The sequence below is a fragment of the Phallusia mammillata genome, chromosome 5 (genome assembly GCF_965637545.1).
Source record: "Phallusia mammillata chromosome 5, kaPhaMamm4.hap1.1, whole genome shotgun sequence".
NCBI lineage: Eukaryota > Metazoa > Chordata > Ascidiacea > Phlebobranchia > Ascidiidae > Phallusia > Phallusia mammillata.
The window spans coordinates 11743586-11756480 of NC_137256.1; the positions used below are offsets into that span (position 1 = coordinate 11743586).

The 12895-nt window shown below is 37.7% G+C and overlaps 2 protein-coding genes across 2 annotated transcripts; one reads left to right on the top strand and one right to left on the bottom strand.

Annotated features, from left to right (window-relative positions):
• Positions 1-13: 13 nt before the first annotated feature.
• LOC145228799 (solute carrier family 75 member 1-like) lies at positions 14-4506 on the bottom strand. Its single transcript, XM_080093984.1, has 10 exons — positions 4064-4506; positions 3857-3953; positions 3477-3739; positions 3088-3276; positions 2909-3011; positions 2599-2692; positions 2410-2533; positions 2125-2215; positions 1926-1973; positions 14-1273 (listed from the first exon to the last, which is right to left on the bottom strand). Exons 1-10 carry the CDS (start codon positions 4193-4195, stop codon positions 1062-1064), a joined length of 1353 nt encoding a protein of 450 aa, XP_079950110.1. The 5' UTR covers positions 4196-4506; the 3' UTR covers positions 14-1061.
• A 6714-nt stretch (positions 4507-11220) lies between these two features.
• On the top strand, positions 11221-12817 carry LOC145230450 (uncharacterized). Its single transcript, XM_080095879.1, has 3 exons — positions 11221-11876; positions 11935-12122; positions 12503-12817. Exons 1-3 carry the CDS (start codon positions 11769-11771, stop codon positions 12783-12785), a joined length of 579 nt encoding a protein of 192 aa, XP_079952005.1. The 5' UTR covers positions 11221-11768; the 3' UTR covers positions 12786-12817.
• The last annotated feature ends 78 nt before the right edge of the window (positions 12818-12895 follow it).

Here is a 12895-nt window from a genome sequence, read left to right on the forward strand (position 1 = left end):
TAGGACACATACGTTTGTCTCATATTCTGTATTGTTTCTGATGATCAAACAATATTGCTAAACGAGCACAACGTGTGGTGTCATAACACAAAAGATTGTCAGGTCTGGAAGATATTTCAATTTCGATGCTTTTGTGGCGACAGATTTGACAGCAGCCACAATATGTATAGATCTTGCAGTAGGTTGTGTACACAATCCATTATGGGCGCAGTAATTGCTCCATATTTGGTAAATAGTGTGTGTAAACATGCAGGACAACATAAACAATAACAAGGCACTTGCATAAAATACAAATATTGTTCGAAAACAAGTGGGCGTTCAATAAAACTGCAGCAAATAAAGTGTGTTCTCGTTACGGTAAATGTCTTGGCCTTCAGCAATGTAACTGCGGTATATTTTGATATCAGCAACTGTAATAGTACGGATTGGGATTTTTTGCAATACGCATTTTCTAAAATAGCTTCGACGCAAAAAAAAAACATTTAATCAAGTGGCTTCCAAGAATTGTTTGATTCGCTCGACTGCCAAACTTCATAGGCAATCAAAAAAGTGATTCAATATAAAGTGTAAAGATGCATAGACACAACTAAATCAAAAGTATAAGGCGACGAAATCAAAGTGGTTAGTAGCGTTCGGGTACAGAAACAATAACGCTTGAAATATCTGTAACTTCTTACAACCAGGCAAGAGATTTACAAAATCGAAAGTCGGATGGACAAACCAAACAATTCAAAAATTACTGCATTCAAACTTGCCAAATCCAAATCCAATTTAAGCGTGCAAATATTCTCGTTCTTTAATACATATTTTTTTGCCCAGAACCATTCTTGCTACGCGTTGAATGAACAAAGTGTAACGATATTATTAGAAACCTGCATAAGAAACGTAATGGTACCACAACCATACACGTACAAATTTACTACTTTATAACGAAAATGATGTGTATAGTGCAATGGAAACGAAGATAAAAATGCAATAGTTTGCTTGCGTGTCTATAATAAACATGATTTTCGCCCTTCATTCCTGTAGACATTCTTCACAAAAGCACCAAGACGTAAATGCTAATCGGCCTTTTGTGTCGTCACGCTTTTGTGCACCTGAAGGCGATGTAAAAGCAACAAGGGAAGTACCAGGAGAATTCCGCCGACTACGTAGGTGACACGTGACCCGATGAGCCAATAGGAGGCTGACGCGCAGATCGGCCCAGTGGCGCGTGCAAGAGCACCGAGCGACCGCAGAATTCCCATAACGCGGCCTTTTTCAGATTCCAGTCCTGTTGAAAATGTAAAGGTTGTAAAGTACGGTAAAACCCCGCATTTAAATTTACTTCCTCGAACTTCTGCGGTTTTAACGACGTCATTAACGTTCGTTTTGTGTTAAACTTCGAAGTCAATTTACCAACAACACCTCTGAAAATTTACGAATGTAATGCAATGTCTTTTTGTTTAGTACCAAACGCAGACTCATCAATTACATTAAATTTGGACATTATTTTTTGCGCGTTAACTGCTATTAGCCCACAAGACGAGCCGCGAATATCGAGGATATTTGTTTGTGTTTCGCAGCCTAAAAATGCTGGAAAACACCGAATAGCGTATCTAAAACACAGTTTGGAAATCAATCAATCAAACGCGAGTAACAGGCATCTAACAGCAAGTCAATCAATTTACAAAACTTTCCAATACGAACGACAATGCAAAGTAACACGGTGTTTGTTCACGTCCAAACAGAGTAGGTAGGATGAATTTTTAATAGAAAGTGCTTTTGCGGTGCCAACAACTGTGCGTTTTCCCTTCATTGAACAAGGGATGTGCGCCACACAGCGCAATTGTTTGGAGTGTCATATGTCCACCAAACACGCGGAAATTCCCTGACATTTCATTGCGTGGAAAACAATAAACAGTACAGAAACAATAACAACTTACCATGAGATGCTGTAAGGGATGAAAGACATGGAACAACCGACGCAGCAGCTGAAAATCAACATTGCAATTACGGTCATTTTTCTGTTAAATTATGACAGTAACCAAAATTATTTAGTTAATCAATTTGTGTTTCGTAAATGTGTTTTAGACTTATGTATAAATATACAAACAACATAACTCCGTCCAATTTTTTACTTACCAAAAGCAAATAAGGTAAGGCCGACGTATAGCATCCAGGATGATGTTGAAAGACCGACGATGGCAAAGCCAGGGATCAGACACGTCATTCCCTGCAACGCAATTATTTTCTTTAATAATGACAACGTATGTTTCCTTTAGGGACAAAGATTAGCAATGCCCCAGGCATAACAGCTGATAAAGTTGGGGAGGAGTGGGCATGTCATTGGTTTAATACTAACTAAGACCTAAACATACTTTGCATAAACATTTCCAAGCTTAAAAACTGCAACTGTTGTTAACTTACCCTTATGGCAAGTTGTTTTTCTTTGCCTTCCATTTTACGTCGAATGTATCCACCTTGCACCAATGCCATAATGAAACCAAGAAGGGCAAACATTTTTCCCTGGTCCATTCGTGTAAATGAAAATCTGTTTAATTCAACATCTAATTGGTTAACTGTTGGTTTACATCTTTGGGTGGTGATAGATCTTACCTTCTATGTGCTAAAAATGTCAAAGTAAACTCTAATCCAGAAAACAAAAACAAATACAAAAAGTATATGGCACCAAGTTGTTTAAGGGATTTTTCTGTGAAATAAAAAATAGGGTTTTGTTACCAGGTTAGCACAATTTGTATTTGCGTTGTTGAGCTACAAACTAAGTTGCAGGGCATCTATATTTTATGGCTCTGTTACATAACACATACTTGCGACATGTGTACTAGCAATAAGCAGTGCAACACTTTTCATTTGTGTTTTAATTCCTACATTTATTAACTTCTTTTAACATCAAATACAAACCAACCTTTTTTTGTATTCTGAACTGATTGTATTGCTTTAAATTGAAACAAAGAAGCTGGGTTTAGCAAAAAGCAAAATTCTTGGATGCTAGCTGCAATAGATGATGCCTGCAAATTTGACATGTACAATAATTTAAACAATAAATAAAATACAAAAGTTTCAAAAACAAACAGTAAAACTTACCCTCTTGGAAGCTGGCAAAGTTTCTGGCAGACAACATGCCACAAATACTATATCAAATATAGTGATAACAATACTAAACAATGCTGGTGTCATGTAAAACTCTGATGTATTCTCAACACTTCGAGCAAAGCTTGCTCCAATCAAAGGGCCAAAAACGAATCCAATTGAAAATGCAACACCAATCAAAGCCTGAAAATAGTTATTGTAATGACACGAAAATTGTTAGGATGTGTATAACTGTAGCATAATTTGTTAAGGTTACAATATGTATCACTGTAAATGAGCTACCAAATAAATAAGGGAAACAGCTAAAGCAAAAAAGTGATACTGCAAACGTAGACTTTTTAAAACAACAGAAGAAACAACAACTTTGAATGAAATACTCTTACCATGCCTCTTGACCTGTCTTTGGCAGTTGGTAAATCTGCTATAACAGCAGTGCTAATACTGACATTTGCTTCAGAAAGCCCAGCAACAACCCTTGCAATAATAAATAGTAAAAAACTATCCGAAATGGCCCAAATCATGTATGCCACTGTTGAGCCACACAATGAAAGTAAAATCATGGAACGTCTCCCATAAGTGTCAGAAGCAGCTCCGAAAATTGGAGAGTTAAAAAATTGTAACAAGGAAAATAGTGATCCAACCATGCCTACAAAAAATTCAATTTACTATATGCAGCTGCAAATACATGAAACAACACAATTCCCTTTTCATGCAAGCTTAACAGTCAGTTAAAATTTTTTTTAAATGTTGCAGAACATCATACCTCCAAAAAGCACTGAATTAACATCTTCATGTTCTGGTACACCAATAAATTTTCGAAATGCTGTCAACATTGTTTCCATTTGTGTATATAATCCACCCTAAATAACAGTTTGAAAAATGTCAATTTTAATGCCCAACAGTACATTTTAACAAAAGGTTTAACTTTTACTAGTGCCATAAATGTCAAAAGACAAAAACAAATTCTTACCTGATCATTTCGCTTGTAGAAGTCCAAAAGTGAGGGAAAGAGAGGTAAAATAACAGTGAAACCGAGAAGATCAATAAGTAATGAAACAAACACTGTGGACAAGACTCTTTTTGAATCAATGTTTTTCATCATGGTTGGCACTTGGCATCTGCTGTAAGCAGTTTTTCTGAGATCACAACTAAACTTCTTGACTAATTAAAAAAATCTTTAAATACTGCAGGTGATGTAATAACAAAAACAGAAATGTTTCAAAACACAGCGGACAGTGTGCTGTTCCAGTCCTACAAAACTGCAAAGACACAGACGTGTTCGTGTTTTGTCTACCAACAGTGACTCAGCAATTGGCACGTCGCTGATTGCAGTAACTATGAGGTCTCTTTTCAGCTTCCTACTGTTCTATGAATTGAAACTAAAATATAAACGACACGCCACCATTGGTCTGCGCCTGCGGTTGGATTTCCCTGGCTGGCCGCCAACAGCTTGAACTCTCGGCAAGTTTAGCCGAATCTTATTTTGTACTTTGCACAAACCGGTAGTACCCCTACTATGCTTTGCAAAGTTCACAAAAAACGAAGTTGACGTCATTGTTACGTCATCGTGCGTCTATTGCCCTCATGGACCCCATTTTGTTTTCAAAATAATACAGCACAATGGAATCCATGGGGCGCTATCGCAAATATTCTAAATACAATTCGTGTAAAAAATGCTGACGGGAAGGGCTATTAGGGTTGGTCTGAGGTTTCAGAACAAAAAAGTGAACCTAAAAACCCAGTTCTTTATTCGGTCCCTAATCAGATCCCAATATCACCATTAATTTAAATAACTGCGCTCCTTACGCCATGTATTTTTCGGACCTTTTCTACTGTGAGTTCAATTCAAAACCCAGTGTATAAACCCTAGGCCCTAGGGCAGTGGTTCCCAACCTTTTTGACCTTGCGGCGCCCTATCAAGAGATAAATAGTTTGTGGCACCCTGGCAAAACTGGATCTAGTTTTTGAGGTTTCTGTATTTCAAATAACCGTATGAAATAAGGAGCCGGGAATAACTGCGAAACGCGTAACTTAAAACGCACTGAAACTCGGTTAGAAATAAATAAATTCTGCACTTAACGGGTTAAAGTTAAAATAAATAATGGGTCGCAGTATTGCAATATCAATATCTCGCGGCATCCTTAACCATTTCAATTGGCACCCCAGGGTGCCGCGGCATCCCGGTTTGGAACCACTGGCCTAGGGCCTAGGGCATAGGCCAGTGGTTTTTAACCTTTTTGATGTGGTTTCCCACTAAACAGTGTTTCATACCGGAACGGAACGAAACCAAATAACGTTATTCGTTCTGAGCAAATTATTTATTTCGCTATTACGTTCCGGACCGATATTTTCATTTCGTTCCGGTCTGACCGAAATAAATTTATAACGGTATTTTTCGGTTTTTCGGTCTTAACAGGTAGTTGTTACGTCACATAACATTTGTCAATGATGGTCAAACGGATGTAAATTGCAGGGGCTAATTTTTTATCATAGCTTAACGGCGCGAAATTGTCAGCAATTGTTTCATATCAAATGTCCAGAATGAAATACCGGAATAAAAAATACCGGTATTTCGTTCCGTTCCGGTATTTTGAATATTTTTTATTTCGGTATTTCGTTCCGGTATTTAAACCAAAAATTATTTATTTCGTTCCGGTATAACGTTCCGGTATGAAACACTGCCACTAAAGTAAATCACCAAGTTCGAATTTCCCCCTCTGTTATTTTTATAATAATGTTTTGTGCCCAACATTAACAAAAAATATTCTTTAATCAAAAAAAATTTGTGAAGTGATTTTGTCGGGACCTTAAAGGTATACTGCAATCTTGTTTAGTGATTTCGTGAGTAAGCAAAATCGTGTGGAATTTTGAAAAATCTCATGTGCCTGCAATAGTAATTTATCGCATCACAATCAACAGACCAAATGCATTTATTCGCGAACAATAACAAAGTCATTGATACTTTTAGTAATGTCTGTGACGTAACAAACGATTTTTGGATTTTTATGCGCCTTGCAAAACTAGGTGAAGTTAATCTTACATGTTGTTGCGGAAAATATTGTATTAAATTAACTTTCAACGGTTAATTTTAACCCACGTACGGGCCCAAGTTTGGTGACTTCTGACTCACATAATTTCCCTCTAAAAACATTAAATTTCCCACTAGTGGAAAATTTCCCACGGGTTAAGAACCACTGGCCTAGGCCAAACAGAATCAACCGTTGTACACAAATGAAAATTGTGTACAACGGTTGATTCTGTTTGGCCTAGGGTTTATACACTGGCTTTTGAATTGTATTGATGTAGAGAACAGTAATCACCGGAAAACTGCTACTGTAGGTGGATTTCAGTTCAAACTAGACTTTATTTTTCTACTGTGAGTTCTTACGTTAGTATCTCTACCGTTTTTGATGGGAGTTGAACCGTGTGTATGGATTAAGGTTCGGTTCGGGTTCACTGTATATTGTTTTTAAAGGGTTGGGTTGGGTTGGGGTTTTAAAAGAAATATTTTGGGATTAGGGTTTTGTTCCGAGACGGGCAAAATACCCGGTCCGAACCTGGTTGTGGTTTTTAACCTGGTTTAAATCCCTTTTTGTTTCATTTTATTCTACCCATCTATCTAGATGTTTTTGCCTTTTAACGTAATTATGGTTTAAGGATACCATAATAATCTTTTAAACGCTGCAAAACATCTTGTCAACTAACTTAATATAATTTTTCAACATGGTATATCTGTTGAGGCAGCGAAAGCTCAGTAATTTATTAACACATTGTCAACAACGGCCGAGACAACCATAAAATCACCAGAATTGGGATCCTTAAGGCAACACAACTCTCCTGCTGTAAAAAAACACTGTTGACCTAGGAGCAAAACTTACACGCGACTTTTCGGTTTCAGTCCGAACCCATCAGTTTAACAGTTTATTAACACAATTAATTACGCATCAGCAGGCGTTAAATAATACGAGTTAGTGCATTAAAATTGTAGTTGGCCTCCACATTTCTAACGATAACGTATCTTTATAATAACGATAGAATTTCGGTCCAAAAACTTTCGATTAAATATGTAGGTCATTGAAAAAATCCAATGTTGTCCACAAAGTATGAAACACTTTTTTTTGCAAAATGTCTGATATTTTGTGCTGCTTGTATATGTGATAAACGCGGTTAAAGTGCCCTAAAATATTATTATTTACAGATCGGTTAGATCGGACAGAAATTATCCGACTCTTTAAAGAAACATTCGGTTTCAGGTAGAACCGGGCTCATCCGATTCAACAGCATAGTATGAAAAGCGGGCAACGGCGATTGAGCTCCGTTCTCAGTTCGCTGATAGAAAAATAAGACATAATTAATTGCAAAGTCAGCAACGGAATACCAATTCCACACGAGATTTGGTGTTTATAAAAGCTAAACCAATGGTTAGAATCAGCGTTGTAGAAAAAGCAAAAAAAGAACTACAATAAATTAAAATATTTCTTGTTGCCTGAAAATGACCTTTTCTATTTAGTGGGAACAAGATCGTTTGGTCAAAGAAAGTTTACCTGAAGTCAAGTTTGGTGCTTAAGCCTTTTTGTGCTTAGTTTTGTGCTGTTTCAAAGATCAGTACTTGTTAAATCTTATTTGTCAGTAATTGCAGATTTCTATTGATTCCCACTTTTCCTCAGTACAACTTGTGTTGTAATCTATTGCGTTGTGTGACGTAATAATCGACTGCCAGTTTTGTGTCATAATGCAACGTGGTTACGTGGTTTAGTTCTTTTCGTTGCTGACTTCCGTGGAGCACGGTGCTGCGTCGGTTGAACTAGAAAAGGCTGTTTATTTTCGTGTTGACGATTATTGGTGAGTCACTTTGTACATATGTGTTTAATGTCTCCCCAAGCGTGAATTATTATGATGAATGCGAACTTAACTGCAAAAAAAGTCATTCGCTTTGTAATAGTTGTACTGTACGTGTAGCTGGGTTTAGACAAGGTGCTTAAGTTGCATTTTATTCACGCAGTATTCCTGTTTTCTCCTCACGTGAAGCGTGATATATTCCTGTACTGTCGCCCAACAGCTTGGAAAGGACTGTGTGTGACGTCATAAAGGCGCATTGTGGTGATATATGTTATGTTATTGTATTTCTAGGTGGGTACCAGTAATTGATGCGAGTTGAATACCCTCGCTATTTACTCTCTCCGGTTACCACAACAGTTGTTAAGATTTGTGCTATATTTCTGCATTCAAAGCGCAGTGTGTTAATGTCATGCTTTATGCAGAAACCGTTTCCTATTCGTTTTCCATCGTCTCCTACCGTCCTCTTTGTCCTGCGTTTAAAGAATTTGCCTAATAAGATCAGCAAAACACCTATCTGTGTGAACTGCTTGTTGGAGGCTATTAGGAATTGCGTTTCAATTCTCTTCTCGTGTGACGTTCGGCGCTATAACCGGAGCGCGTTCACGGGACGTTACAGTACTAAAGACTGCGTTTTTGTGGGGATGTAGGCTTCATCGACCATGTTTAACTGGGCCATGAACGAGGCCATGAAAACTGTCTATTACTGCTGGTACTTGAAAACGGCGATATGTAACATAAATTGGTTGTAAAGCAAGTTAGTTTGCACCAGGTTTGAAGGGATAATTTAAGGTTTGAGTTTTGTGACGAATTACGTTCGAACGGAACGGAAGTAATAGAAAGCATAGCAATCGCAGAACTACTATTGGGAGTTTATTTAACCTATAGTGTCTCAACTGTTTTACTTGAAGTCCCAATAGGTTTGCCAACACATTGTAGCCAACTTAGCATAGGCGCCGAGTAGGCGGTGGCGGGGTGGCGCCGCCACCTTGGGTTTGTAAAGCACGGTGGCGGCCACCGTGAAAATTTTGGTTAGTTCGTGGCGGTATCGTACGAAATATCGTAAAATCTGAAGAATATTAGCAACAATTTTGCCTTTTAACAAGCGTGCTGGCGATTCAACCACAAAACGTGACTTGAAACTGCAACCTGTTGTGGTTAGTGCAGTGGTTCCCAACCAGGGAGGAATTTAATGAATTTAGGGGAGAAATTTCATGAAAACTGTAAAAAAAAATTCTTTTGGAAATGTTACAGAATATTTTTGCATATACGTTAGGGATATCCATTATAATTTGAATCCAGTTCACGTTTGAAACCGGTTGGTTGCAAAGGATTCTGAAATGGACATCCCTAATTATAAGGTCTTTAGTATATTTCGGCTGCATGCTTCAGGCGCTTAAATTAATCGATTATTGTCGTAACAAAGTCCATTGTTTTAACATTTGTTTTTGACAAACTGGCTGTTGCTAAGTTGCTTAAAAACTGAACAGTCAACAGTTTATAAACAGTAGGTGTAATGAAACTAGATTCTTAGTTGCATACCATTGTCTTGTGTAGATTTTAGCTGTGGCCTAAGTTTTAGTCAACTAGCAGTATTTAAGAGACACGAGTAGTAAAAATGAACTGCGCCGCGACCGCGTATACAACTATTTTCAGAGCGCAAACGAAAGCGAATTTCGCATTGAGTAGTAATGTGAAACAAATTGATATTTTAAATTGCTATAATTTTGTATGTTATATTTGTTTTTTATCCTATGGAGAGGCATGAATAGTTCATAAATGGACAAAGGGAGGAATGTAACAAAAAGGTTGGGAACCACTGGGTTAGTGCCTTGTTTATGACGTCAAACACAAAATTGTCTGTCAGTGAATGTTCGGCCATTGCTATGTGCAATGCAAATGTGTTGTAATAAATTGTTATTTGAGGTGATATAAAGCAGCAACAACTTGACGAAACATTTTTTGAACGTTGCTAAACCACTGATAAACGCTACAGCAACGTGTTGCAATTGCCAGCTGAATATTATTTCAAACACGTTTTTTTACGAACGTTGCATTGTGTTGGAAGTTTGTTGGGCTTTGAATTTGAGTTCTTGTGCTTGCACGCATTAGTGACGTCACACAAAATGACATCATATTTTACGTCTGCCACCTTGCGGTTTTGTAAAACTCGGCGCCTATGCAACTTAGTACTATTTATTAATGTACAGGAAACTACCAAAATCTACTTGCGTACGAACAGTATTTACTATCCCAAGCCTTAATATGTCAGTCATTCTTTTTTTCTATGTAACCATCTGTTAAACTCGTTTTTATGAGGTTTAAGTAAGGTCAGTCTCATGTCACAAAAAAAATTCGTATTTCGTTCCAAAATAGTCAGGGACAAGACAAAAGTGCAACTTAAAACTGGGCCCGGGCCCGAATTAAAAAAAGTCTTTTGTGGGCCCGGAACTCGATTTACTAGGTGAAATGGCGACAGCAACGTGGTCATGGGTCAAGTCCGTTTTATTGAAACCTCAAAGAGATATCGAAGATATGGTAGTTTTATCGTTGCGACCCCTTCATCAGTGCTCTACGACCCACAAATTGAAAAATCTTGATTTATCTTACAGTTTACACGATACGCGGAAGTTATTGAGCGGTGTAGCATAATAATGAGGCAACAACACCCACTGCTTTTTTACAATGTTTCGTTTTGCGTCATTATGATGATCTGCAGTAATTTAATATGTTGTTGCATCAAGTCAAGTCAAGATTTTATTTGCATTGTCACTAAATCATCACAGTTCCATTGTTGGACAGTTGAGTAAACAGCAAGGACACCGAAAAAAACGTGGGTTACCGAGTCAAGTGTCCTGTTATTTGAATGTTGGTTGAAATCCGTTTTCTGGGTGTGTTCTGCCGTAGGATCGCAACCGACCGCACGAACCTGGCGGGGTACGTCCGGTTGCATAAGACGGTAGTTGAACCCGCGGGTTCTGGGTTCTGCTTGTGGCGAATTTATAAGTTCATTGAAGTTGAATACTTTTGTTGTAAAACGAAGACAAACAATGGCTGATTGAAGCAACCACGCATGGTTGCAATATACGTAGCTACTTTGAATTTAATGTCAAAGTGTTGGCAACAACTGCATTGTATATTTTATAGCAAATGATCAGAAAATTGATTGATCCGTTCGAATAATTTCATTCGTTTGACCCTGTCAAACAAATATGGGTTTTTACTAAATACGAAACTTCAGTGCAAAATGGAAATCACTTTATTTTCTTCTTATATACAGACAGTCAGCCGAGTGCTAGCAATGAAATATCCGAAAGGAGTGTTGAAGATTGTTCTCATAGTTATTGCTGTGTTGTTAGCCTTTCACTATTTATCCCATCACGAACATTTTCGGACCAAATGGCTTATAAACGATGAGATCAAAGAGAAAGTAACTACAAGCACCGACGGTCCCATAAATCACCCTACAACAGCTGCAAAAACTGATGAAGAAACTTTTATGGAAAAAATGAAACAACGACAAGATGAGCGCAAAGCATTGATTCAGAAAACATGCGACAAATTTGGTAGCTAAGCTGAAAATATTTTGTAATTTGATACGGAGAAATAAATATCTCTCCACTCAACAGACATTCTGGACACGTAGCCTATAGCTAGAAAGTGGTCTGTGGTAAAAATAAATAAATATCCTAATGTGTTTATAGCTCGGTTTTTATGCTAAAATATAATGCAATTTGTGGGTGCAATCCCTTGCACTTTCGAAAATATTTTGTTCCAATCATTCTAATAAAACTTTTTGAGCTGTTAAGTTTAGCAAGGTAAACTCGCTTCGTATAGATATGCAGCAAAACGTCAGTCACGCAAAGACGTGGATGATGATAGACGAAAAATATAAAATTGTAACATTGGAAAAACTGGGTCAACTCAAGGGGTTTGATAAAAAGGAGGTAAATTCTCTACTTCAACAGTTTTTCCAGGAAAATTAATAGTGATTTTTGCGGATAGTTTACAGTGCAAAAATACCCTAAAGTCAAAATGTTGGCCAAGGAAAGAGAAAAATATCTTCTGAATACTGATTGGATGCAATCAATGACAGTTCGCGAGCCTTTCGAGAGAATGATATCCGCTTACCGCGAAAAACTGGAACCTCTTGGCCCAGAATTTCCTGACCTGTCCAGATCTATTCGTTCCAAGTACGTGTTAAAGGTTGGCCTTATAGTTTTTTTTACATGAATAACACGTTTAAAGAAAACTGATTGCAAGATTAAATTTATCGATTTAACCAACACGGTTTTTCATTTATTTTTTACCAAGACGGCAAACTTGCCACCTTTAGCGATTTTATTAATTACCTGGTTCTTGAGGCTCCTAAAGCCATTCAAAGCCACAACGATCATTGGAACAGATTTACCTATTCGTGCACACCTTGTACCGTAAAATACGACTTTATTGGACATCAGGTAACGATCGACGAAGACGTAAGGTAAAAGTTGTACACGACACTTTTCTCTTTCAATCAAAAAATTGCATCAAACAAAAATCATGTTATAGTACAACCCGCGTTTCGTTATAGGTATTTTCTGAAGTTTATTGGTGCACCGGCACACATTCAACATGGGGCTGCCAATCGTCACCATACCGACGAAGAAATGCCCCTTAAGTATTACGCAACCGTGAAACCCTTGGAGCGCGTTATTCAGCTCTATTCATTACTGCTACAAGACTACATCATGTTCGGGTATCCCCCTCCAGTAGCACTGAAACCAGAGTCCTCTCTGATAGGAGTCATCCAACACCATTGTGACGTCAAATTTGTCACGCTTGAGTGCGGCGGTACGCTAGGACAATTTTTCTGAAAAGCCTTATAGCAGCGCGTGTAAAAAGCAGCGTCTGCGAATTTGTACAATTTTGTGGATTTAGATATATGTATGCATGCATAATGCGTAAACTTATCAAAAAAAATCTG

Bases quoted from the DNA above. Each gene is read 5' to 3' on its own strand.
- LOC145228799 (XM_080093984.1), bottom strand. From the start codon at position 4,195: ATGATGAAAAACATTGATTCAAAAAGAGTCTTGTCCACAGTGTTTGTT. The intron at 3,277-3,476 runs GTAAGAGTATTT...AACTATTTTCAG, and splicing joins AAGACAGGTCAAGAGGCATG to GCTTTGATTGGTGTTGCATT. The intron at 1,274-1,925 runs GTAAGTTGTTAT...CATTTTCAACAG, and splicing joins ATCCCTTACAGCATCTCATG to GACTGGAATCTGAAAAAGGC.
- LOC145230450 (XM_080095879.1), top strand. From the start codon at position 11,769: ATGCAGCAAAACGTCAGTCACGCAAAGACGTGGATGATGATAGACGAA. The intron at 11,877-11,934 runs GTAAATTCTCTA...TTTTGCGGATAG, and splicing joins AGGGGTTTGATAAAAAGGAG to TTTACAGTGCAAAAATACCC. The intron at 12,123-12,502 runs GTACGTGTTAAA...GTTTCGTTATAG, and splicing joins TCCAGATCTATTCGTTCCAA to GTATTTTCTGAAGTTTATTG.